Source organism: Ciona intestinalis, unplaced genomic scaffold (genome assembly GCF_000224145.3).
Source record: "Ciona intestinalis unplaced genomic scaffold, KH HT000308.1, whole genome shotgun sequence".
Classification (NCBI taxonomy): domain Eukaryota; kingdom Metazoa; phylum Chordata; class Ascidiacea; order Phlebobranchia; family Cionidae; genus Ciona; species Ciona intestinalis.
In genome coordinates, this window is record NW_004190629.1 from 1 (window position 1) to 11,427 (window position 11,427).

An 11,427-nucleotide genomic window follows, 5' to 3' on the forward strand; every position below is an offset into this window, starting at 1 on the left:
CGATCCTTTTGAACTTGCGAGTTTCAAGCAAGAGGTGCCAGAAAAGTTACCACAGGGATAAGCTAGGGGCTGCAGGAGACTCGACCACACCCACCCGTAGCCCACCCTGCTTGCTCCGATGACTGCTTGTTGCACCCAAACTTTCGAAACTAAATTTTGCAACCACATAATTTGTCTTAACATTTTGCAATTAACCATTTTGTCGTAAAATTATAGACTATACAATTAGCCAATATACGTTTCTTTTGCAACTGCAATCTTATGATCTTGGTATATGCTTGTCTCGAAATGTGTGGAAGAAGTGAAAATAAATATTAACATATTCGTGTCGGACTGCCAATATACTTTTATTTATCAACTGCAATCTTATGATCTTGGTATATGCTTGTCTTGAAAGGTGTGGAAGAACTAAAAAAAATTATTAACATATTCGCGACTGACTAGGTAAAAAATATTACATTGGTTGGTTGTGTTAAAGCTCTACGTTTTAATGGAAAATATAATTCTTTGGCTTGAAATGAGCAGGAGTTGGCGGCACGAGGAAAACCAAACTGTTTCTTTGTTTAACTCTGGACAGTGCAACATATGCACAACCTTCTGGCAGGGATGGTGCATCGAACCAGACACAGACCTTCTGCAGTGTTTGTCCTTGCGACTTGTGGATGGTGGAAGCATATGCTGGTGTAAATGGGTAATACATTCGCCCGCCTTTTTCATTGGAAATGGGATAGATTCGGACGAAGCAAGAGTTTTCTATCTCCAGGTAGACAATTTTTTGGAAAACTTTGCGAACAATGCCACATTGACCATTTACATATCGTCGCGATTTATCCCTGTTCTCTGTAATTCTCATGAACATTCCTTCATAAAGAGGTCTTGGCTCTGATTTGTTGTTTTCCATAATAAAAAAACCCAAAGGTGGTGTTGTACAAAAGAGATGGCAACATATGGTGTCATTGATGAAAGCACTTCCCTTGTTGGTGAATGTTAAAAATTTTGTGTTGGGATTGCGTTTGTACACAGATATAACATCGTCCTCTGTTGGTTGGTTTGAATCTGACTCTGTAAGACCTGCAATGAAAGAGTTCAATTGATGTTTAGTTGGTTTCCAGTAACGGATTAGTGCTAGGAAATTGTGCAGACATTGCTCTTTGGACCGAAATTGAGTGAAGAGTGTGAATTTACGGCAAAGAGACATGAGTAGTTTGTCGTCAAATAAGCTTTTACAGTCTTGTTTATTTGGTCCGAATGGTTGCAATTGCAATGGGTCACCGCAAAGAACTGTAATTGGTGGTCTCGGCATAGATCGGATACTGGAAATAATATGGTGTGAGTGTTTTTTTGCTACCATACTGATTTCATCTAAAAGTATTATGTCAAACATTCGTAAACTCCAATTAGTAAAGCTTTCTTGTTCACGGGCTATGCCTATTTTAAATGCGGAATGAACAGTGTCACATGTAACGGAATCTGGAAGGAAGGCTTTGTACGTGCTGCATAGGAAACCTGTGGGCGTGGCAAGAAGAACACGATGTTTGTTTGTGCAGCAAACTTCAATTATTCTGCGAAGCACTTCACTCTTACCCGTTCCATGCTCCCCTGTTAATAAAAAGAATTTGAGGGCAGTAAATGAAACATTTTTTGAACGTTTGTCAACTGTGTTTAGTACTGTGGTAAAGAAGTTTTGTTGTTGTACATTAAAAATAATTGAACTATTTGTAATTGGTTTTGGCACATTTAAGTGAACAGGCGAAATGGAATTTTGTAACCAGCATTTCCATGTGTGACGTAAACTGTCAACGTATGATAGAAATGATTCTGTATAAAACGAAAGATCCCCGCGACCCCTTGAAAATTCACGAATTTTTTTGTTGCATTTCCAAAAGTTCCATCTATTATGCACTGCAAAAGAAAACATTTTTAAATCATCTGGAACATTTTCGAATTGCACATGTAGCAGCTGTTTTACGTTAGTGAACGGTCTGTGAAGTAGAGCATCCTGAAAAAAGAACTGATCACTTGTTATTGCAGCACTTTTAAAACCAACTAATACAACAATATTTTCGTTGTAACGTTTCACTTGTTGATCACCGACCCAACTGTAGGTGTGCATATATTTGAATAGGGACATTGTTGCATCAGAATGTGGACGTTCTAAATACTTGGTAACAGTTTTGTTTGTATATACTTTGTCAAAGTAAGGAACAACAAACCGTTTGGTTTTGGATGAGGTATGTGCCATTCGCACATTGGACAAAGCCATTATCATTTCCGGTTCACATGGTGCCAATTCACACAAGTATCTGTAGGCAACATCGCAACCACTAACATCACTGTAAAGATCGCGGATGGCCATTGTATTATCTTTCATTTTGCTGACGTAACTGCTCACGTATCGCATTAACATACCATGTTGATCCGTTAATTGCACATCCATTGAACATTGTAAAGAATAAGCAAGGGTGTCAAAATATTGCCTTAAATTTAATGCATGGTCTGTGGCCGGACGGTGCAGAATTATTTTATGATTTACTGGATCTATATATGTGGGACCTTCATTAACTTGTACGCCTTTTGGACCAGTTTTTGAAGTTTGAGTAAGATACACAGTTTCAGCACAAACTTTACTGCTCGTAGGTATGTGACCAAATAAACGATCAGTATCTATTGCACTTGTTTTGTCTAACCAAGCAATGTAATGCACATGCAATGTTCCACGTTGCTGAAATTCGAATCTGTAGAAATAAGTTTTAAGATTTTTAAGTCGTGAGTTACAGTGGTTTGAAAGCAAGTGCTTGGTCCACTTGCTCTTGCTTTTTCCAGAAATGTAACCTCGTAGTACCTCCTGCAACGTATGAGCAATGCAAAGTGTTTCAGCTGAAGCAATTGTAGTTGCACGGCAACCGGTTTCTGCCATTCTTTGTTTGAGCCAAAAAGGTTGAGGAAACGTCCATTCATATGGACTTATGGTTATAAAAATGTCGGGGGGTCCGAATTGATTTACAGCATCGATTAAATAATAATGTTGCCACTTCCAGAACGTAGGGGAAAACGATTTTCCTTCTAAAGATTGGGCAGGACTGCATTGCATTTTTTTACCCGATTCTATAGCTCCAGAAATAGTTTTGTACAACCAACGGTCGTACTGAAAACGTAACATTGCAAAAGATGTACTGTAATCTGTAATGTTACTCAAAACTTTTAGACTGAAACCTTTCTTTGTGCTTAAATGTGTCTGACCACCACAAGCTTCAGATTCGCACAAGTAATTAAAAGGATACATCACCGGCCAAATTGCAGTCTCCATACATGGAATTTTAAACATTTGGTAGAAAGGAACCCGTTGTGGTAAATCTCCTTGTCGGTGTTTCTGTATAAAGTCGTTGTACTTGCTGTTTGTTGCTTGGCATAACCAGTGGTAAGCATTACGCAGTTTATGTTTCCTTGAACCGTCCTCAATGATATCTATTTTTTGATGTACAAATTTTTTCGACAGAGTTGCTGCAACACCGCCATCTTTAAAACGATAACCATGTTGCTTTCTGGAAGTGCTGCCAATATGCAAGGTATATATGGAAAGGACTTGTTGATCTTCTTCAGTTAAGTTTTGCAGAAATTTTGGCCAATGTTGTAGTGCTGGAATGTGGTACCTTTGTTTCGTACATATGCATTGCTTGGTTAACGGAGGTGTTAATGTCCTGAAAGTTGGACGAATGCTCACTGGAGCCACTGACATGCATAATTGACAGTAAGACCAGGAATTGTAGACAATCCATTGTTTCAATTGGTCACCTATGCGTTGACCTGTCGATTGGTGGTTATCATCAGTAATACATCTCTGAGCAGAAAATGCTGCACCTTTCGCAATTCTTTGTTCCATTCTTGTACTCACAATATGTTCAGCTTGACTTTTTTTTTCTTGCAAGTGTTCATCCATTAATATACAGTTTTGTTTGTAGTTACCCCAGTACAATTCACAGTCTGTCATGATGCTGAAGACAAAAGATGTCTTATTTTTGTATTATGGTTTAAATGTAATGTAAGACCATACTATCCTGCATATTAATTTAGCTTGATCAAAATAAAAACCAAGTGACTGTACGATTTGAAGTTATATGTACAACAGCGGCACCATTCGTTTGTTTAATTTATCGGGGTTAATTAAGTATGCAGCGACATTTTAAAGTAATATTGATCTATGACATACCTCAAATATGATCACATAAAACCTTGTTTATATGATTACACTAATTAATAAAATACTAATTTCAGGTCATGTTTAACGATTTAGATTTAAATATACTACACTAGTTTACAATGTATTTCTCCACGACTATTTACTTACTTACAGTCCATTATTAACAGTCACATAGCACTACATATTATTGTACTGCACAATTATAAACTGATCTACATGTGCTACTTATATTTTTTTCGAATTTAGCTTAATCAAAATAAAAACCAAGTGACTTTACGATTTAGGGTTAGATGTACAACAGCGCCACCATTCGGTAATTATATTTATCGCGGTTATTAACTGTGTTGCGACATTTTAAATTAATACTTCCATATGACATAACTTAAACATAATTAGACAAAACCTTGTTTACCTGGTTACATTAATTAAAAATATACTAATTTCCGGTTAAACAATTTAGATGTACATAGACAACAGCGACACCAAACGGGCACATAATTTTTAGGGGTAATATACTGCACTATTTTACAATGTATTTCACCACGACTATTTACTTACTTACCTTCCATTATTAACATTCACATAGAACTACATTTTATTGTACTGCATACTTATGAACTGATCTGTACGTTGTACTTTTGCTAACATCTGAACTATGGTTTAACTCGATATTAACAATTGTACAATGTTTGTGTTTGATTTGACAGTCGTTACTTATACCCATAACCTTTTTTTAAACATGACTGCCTGTGGTGACAGATACAGACAGATAGGGATAAAGAGGTGTCAGTTCCTGCAGTAATCCAGTATCCTGCAGGGAATTAGAGCGAACCGTTTCTTTATCTGATACGGCAGAAGTGGCGAAATTCATTGTTATGATAAGCAAAAAAATATCCTGCAGTGAAATAGTGCAATTGCTGAAGTAAATCATATTGTTTGAAAATGTAATGCATGAAAATAGGGGAAAACGTGTCGTTTCAAGAAATATACAACCATTTATTTCGTGGGTGGAGTTCCACAAAAAACGAATAAAACGACCACCGATTGTTATACCGGTTAAAATTGCTTACAATACTTTAAACGAAGAAATAAGCGAACGTTTAATCGGGTAACTGGGTGATTATGTTGCTTGTATATGTAATTTCCACGTTTATTTGTGAACAACATGTGTATGCTGTAATAAATAGTAATGTGTCTAAAGGTTTGAAAGAAATATTGAATAAGTTAAATATAACTGAGGTAATAATAGGAATGTGCAATGAAAATATTTAGTGTTAATATGCAGTTCATGATTATTTGTAAAAAACATTATGCAATGTTTTGTGAAAGGATTTGCAGTTTCTAACACGGCAATTGTTTAGCAATGCTTTACACACCAGGATATCAATGACCATCGTTTAATACAAAAGGCGTACAATTTTTCTTAATACCATTAACTTTTGATTTTAGATGTGACGATTCAGTTGGAAATAGCAAGTTGTCATAACTGTAAAGCCGTGGACCTTCTGGTGAGCAAATGCTTTACTGTGCTTCTGGTGAGCAAAAGTTTTAGGTAAAGCATAAGATGATTTTATTAATGTTAGTGTATTACATTACAAGTATTCTGGACAACAGCATATCTTAATAAGAATACGACGTACTTTATGTGGTGTGTTATTGTTTTTACAAGTTTCAGAATAATTGGAAGTGAAATATACTTAAGTTTGACTGTAATGAATTATTTAAATATTACTGAAGCAATGAAAGGGATGTGTAATGAACATTTTTAGTGTTAATATGCAGTTCATGATTACTGTCTCGAAACCGAATATTGATGCATTGAAGGGGCGAATAACATGTCCCGGTATAATGGGTTTACAGAAAAGATATTGATATGATCATACATTTCATTAGTGACATTAGAAATTGCTTGAGTTACATTCCTAAACTGAGTAGTTTAATCAATGTGGCAGGTACGGCAGTGTTATTTGTGATGATAAAAGTTATTGTTTACTTGAGATATCTACATCTTCCACGATATGACTAACACTATGGTTGTCAGTTCGACCGATCCCCCATGCTATCTGATTTCGTGGGTAGGCATTCTAATGTATGATAAGATACAAAGCGTTGCACAGTGTCAGTAGATTGCATAGAATAAAAAAAAACTTTTCGTGGAATAAGCCATGTATTGTCATTGAGTGACTTTTAGGATGTTAATAACGGCAGGATATGGCTCTCACAGTTAAATTGGAATCAGACAGTACAGACTTTAAAGTATAATAGTCTAGAAGGAGCGTGCGACTTTTGTGCAATGTGTCAGTCTGTCATTGTTATTGTTGTGGTGTAGCTGGAGATTATTTGTAAGGAACATCCTGCAACGTTTTGTGAAAGGACTTGCAGTTTGTAACACGAAAATTCTTTAGCAAAGCTTTATAAAAGGGATATCAATGACCATCGTTTAATATAAAAGGCGTACAATTTTTTTAATACCATTCACTTTTGATTTCAGATGTGACGACTCAGTTAGAAATAGCAAGTTGTCTTAATTCCAAAGCCGTGCACTTTCTGGTGAGCAAAAGCTTTACTGTGCTTTTGGTGAGCAAAAGTTTTAGGTAAAGCAGAAATTGATTTTTATTAAAGTTAGTGTATTATATTAAGAGTATTCCGGATAAAAGCATATATTAATACGAATACGAGGTACTTTATGTGGTGTGTTAATGTTTGTACAAGTTTCAGAATAATTGTAAGTGAAATATACTTAAGTTTGAATGTAATGAATTGCTTAAAGATAATTTAAGCAATGAAAGGGATGTGTAATGAAAATTTTTAGTGTTAATATGCAGTTCACGATTACTGTCTTGAAACCGAATGTTGATGCATTGAAGGGATGAATAACATGTCCCGGTATAATGGGTTTACAAAAAAGATATTGGTATGATCATACATTTCATTAGTGACATTAGAAATTGCTTGAGTTACATTCCTAAACTGAGTAGTTTAATCAATGTGGCAGGTACGGCAGTGTTATTTGTGATGATAAAAGTTATTGTTTACTTGAGATATCTACATCTTCCACGATATGACTAACACTATGGTTGTCAGTTCGACCGATCCCCCATGCTATCTTATTTCGTGGGTAGGCATTCTAATGTATGATAAGATACAAAGCGTTGCACAGTGTCATTAGATTGCATAGAAAAAAACTTTTCGTGGAATAAGCCCAGTATTGTCATTGAGTGACTATTTGAAAGTTTATAACGGCAGGATTTGGCTCCCACAGTTAGATTGGAATCAGGCAGTACAGACTCTGAAGTATAATAGTCTAGAAGGATCGTGCGACTTTTGTGCAATGTGTCAGTCCGGCATTGTTATTGTTGTTGTGTAGCTGGAGATTATTGATAAGAAACATCCTGCAATGTTTTGTGAAAGGATTTGCAGTTTCTAACACGAAAATTGTTTAGCAAAGCTTTATAAAAAAGGATAGTAATGACCATCGTTTAATATTAAAGGCGTACAGTTTTTCCTAATACCATTCACTTTTGATTTCAGATGTGACCATTCAGTTAGAAATATCAAGTTGTCATAACTGTAATGCCATGCAGATTAGGGTGAGCATAAGATTAGTAACATTGGCACTCAGTATGGAAAAGAAAATTGTGTGGTTTGAAATTCTTTGTGTCTTGTAATGTGAACAAGGTTTAAGTCAAGTATAAGATGATTTTATTAATGTGAGTGTATTATATTACGAGTATGCTGGATAAAAGCATATCTTAATCAGAATGTTAGGTAATATATGTTGTGTGTAAATGTTTGTACAAGTCTGAGAATAATTGGAAGTGAAATGTGCTTAAGGTTTATAGAAACATAACATTTTTTTGCTTTTCAGTATTAAAGAACCTGTTCGTTCAATTTTACTGCAATTTTTTATAAATACCTCATTTTGATAATGTCTGAAAAAGGAACTCCCACCAAGAGGAAGAACCCAGAAGGAGGAATTGCATTTTTTCAGCATTTCCCGAAGGATTTTTTAAGACCTTATGGGGTAGCAACTGTTCCTGCAGCAACTGGAACAGACAACTTTATTGATGGTAGAATTAAACATTTTACAACCGAATGGCTTTGCCGTCCCGGAATTGCCATGTCTGAATTTTCTGACACAATTTCGTCGAATTGGAAGAGAGCAATGGAAGATTTGAGTTTGCTTAGCGAATCATCTTTTTTGGAGCCTGCTAATACCAAAATATTAAAACTTGCAAAGCTGTCTAATTTCTTTGCAAAACCAGGAAAGGATGAAGAGAGTAGAATAGATGAAGGTAAAGCAAGAAGAAAAGTGCATTCTTTTGCTCGAGAGCTGAACCAAATGTCAGATCTCGATGAAGCATATATTGATACAGCTCTCGATGTTGGTTCTTCTTTGTATTTAATGGCAATTCATATAAAAGTTGCGAAATACATCTTTACAAATTTGGACGAAGTTTCTGCAACCTGTTCTGATACTAACAATTTAAAAGAGTTCAAACGTTATCCAACGTTGGAAACATACACCGATGTTGTTGTTTCGGATCATTTAAAGCGGGGAAGATCAACTCAGAGAGTTAATTGTAAAAAAAGCTTGAGAGATATGAAAGTTACATCTCAACCTGGAACGTCTGCAAGGATGTTTGATACATATGACTCTTCCAGTTCTCTTGATAAAGTGACAACCAAGGACAAGTCAGTAAAAACAAAGAATACAAAAACAGTACTTGCTAATCGACCTCACTCAACAGCATTAAAGAAGTCATCCTCACAAGAAATTAATAGTTCATCGGACGAAGATGTAGGAAAAGAAAAATTTTCAAGCCCCGAAAAAAAAGTGACATCAACAAAAAAGAAACAACTAAAAACCAAAAAGCAACAATTGAAAAGTAAGGCAAGAAAAAAAGAAAAGAAATGTAGGGAAGAACATGAACAAACTGCAAGCCAGGATCTGTTCGCTACATTTGAAGAACAGAGTGATTTCAGTGAAACACCTATCAAGAAGACAAAGGTAAACGCTAAAGAAAATATAAAGTAAGCAATGACTGGACATTACAGAACCACCTAGCAAAACAAGACAATTTGGAAGAACGTTGTGTAAATAAACGAAACATAAATTTGTCATGTTTTTTCATGTTTGTTTACTTGTTTTATATCGTTTGTTTGTGATTTCAGGGTTTCTAATATTTGAATTAAACCTCACATTTAACATATACACGTTTTCAAATTCAGCAGACAGGGTAGAGCATCTATGACTGCTTAACATAAAAAGGTCTAAATAAGTTGTTTAAACTTTGTAAATGGAATGAACATGAATTACCTATCCAAATCCTTTCTGATGGACCTATATCCGCAAGTTTTAAATAGATAAAAAATTACAAAAAACATTAGTTAAAATTTCAAAATAAAGAGTTTTTTGAGAGATGTTTTAACGGTTACTATAACGGTTACTTACCGTTATTTGTTTTTTTTTCAAGTTTTATTTCGGTACTTAGTTTTTTTTTAAAAGGCTATTTTTGGGACGGTAGTTTTTTTAAAGTGACCTAATACTGTTTCGTTTCATACATGATTACGTATTGAAAGCCATGCTTACCATCTTATTTCAAGCAAAAAAATGAAAAATTTAATTTTTTGAGACATTCTGAATTTCCTAAGTTTTTAATGAAAAATTAATAATATTGAAAAAATATGATAAAATTTTTATGCTAAACTGTTTTAAACATCATTACATATCCAAATTAATTTCGGGCCTTTTTGTCAATGGCAATTTTCAAGACTTTTTTTTCATTTTCGGGACTTAGTTTTTTTTTCATTTTCGGACTTAGTTTTTTTTTTCAAAGTTCATTTTTCGGAACTTGGTTTTTTTTCAAAGGCTATTTTCGGGACTTAGATTTTTTTTCTTCATTTTGGGGACTTAGTTTTTTTTCCATTTTCGGACTTAGTTTTTTTTTTCAAAGTTCATTTTTCGGGACTTAGATTTTTTCAAATGTAAATTTCGGGTCTTTTTTTTAAATGGCAATTTTTAAAATTTTTTTTTTTCGGGACTTAGATTTTTTTTCTTCATTTTGGGGACTTGGTTTTTTTTCCATTTTCGGACTTAGTTTTTTTTTTCAAAGTTCATTTTTCGGGACTTAGATTTTTTCAAATGTAAATTTTGGGTCTTTTTTTTAAATGGCAATTTTTAAATTTTTTTTTTTTTTTTCGGGACTTAGTTTTTTTTTCTTCATTTTCGGGACTTAGTTTTTTTTTCCATTTTCGGACTTAGTTTTTTTTTCCATTTTCGGACTTAGTTTTTTTTTTCAAAGTTCATTTTTCGAACTTGGTTTTTTTTCAAAGGCTATTTTCGGGACTTAGATTTTTTCAAATGTAAATTTCGGGCCTTTTTTTTAAATGGCAATTTTTGAATTTTTTTTTTTTTCGGGACTTAGTTTTTTTTTCAAAGGCTATTTTCGGGACATATTTTTTTTTAAAAGACAATTTTTGGACTTGGTTTTTTTCAAAGGCTGTTTTCGGGACTTAGCTTTTTTTTCATTTTCGGGACTTAGTTTTTTTTCCGAGGCATTTTTCGGGACTTTGTTTTTTTTTTAAGTTTTATTTCGGAACTTCGATTTTTTTTAAAGGCTATTTTCAGAACGTAGTTTTTTTAAAGTGACCTAATACTGTTTCATACATGATTACGTATTGAAAGCCATGCTTACCATCTTATTCCAAGCAAACAAATGAAAAATTTCATTTTTTGAGACATTTTGATTTTTCTTAGTTTTTAATGAAAAATTAGTAATATTAAAAAAAATGATAAAATTTTAATGCTAAACTGTTTTAAACATCATTACCTATCCAAAACAAAGCTTACGGGCAATACCAGCTTATTTCCAGCAAAAAAAATGAAAAAAGTCATTTTTTGAGAAATTTTTATTTTTTTAAGTTTTTAATAAAAAATTAGTAATATTGAAAAAAAAAAGTCATAATTTTTATGCTAAACTGTATTAAACATCATTACTTATCCAAAACAATGCTTACGGGCCTATTTCCAGAAAAAAAAAAACGCGTCAAAAAAGTTACCACTATATATAATACAAGTTACATATATGTTACTTACCGTTACAGGCGTTACTTCATTTTTGTAACTTGACCTTTCAGGACGTTGACACATAGAATAACTGGCTTGTGGCAGCCAAGCGTTCATAGCGACGTTGCTTTTTGATCCTTCGATGTCGGCTCTTCCTATC

General features: G+C 34.0%; 1 protein-coding gene and 1 long non-coding RNA gene across 3 annotated transcripts; both read right to left on the reverse strand.

Annotated features, from left to right (window-relative positions):
- Positions 1 to 6: 6 nt before the first annotated feature.
- Positions 7 to 11,427, reverse strand: LOC104265586. Its single transcript, XR_717202.3, has 2 exons — positions 11,360 to 11,427; positions 7 to 62 (listed from the first exon to the last, which is right to left on the reverse strand). It is a non-coding gene; the product is annotated as an uncharacterized LOC104265586 (long non-coding RNA).
- On the reverse strand, positions 336 to 6,092 carry LOC113475383. 2 transcript variants are annotated; one of them, XM_026839482.1, is made up of 2 exons: positions 4,761 to 6,092; positions 336 to 3,992 (listed from the first exon to the last, which is right to left on the reverse strand). In XM_026839482.1, exon 2 carries the CDS (start codon positions 3,986 to 3,988, stop codon positions 488 to 490), a length of 3,501 nt encoding a protein of 1,166 aa, XP_026695283.1. In that variant the 5' UTR covers positions 3,989 to 3,992; positions 4,761 to 6,092; the 3' UTR covers positions 336 to 487. The 2 variants fall into 2 exon arrangements, with proteins under 2 accessions (XP_026695283.1, XP_026695284.1); XM_026839483.1 differs by lacking the exon at positions 4,761 to 6,092 and having other exon boundaries at positions 336 to 1,071; positions 1,507 to 4,122.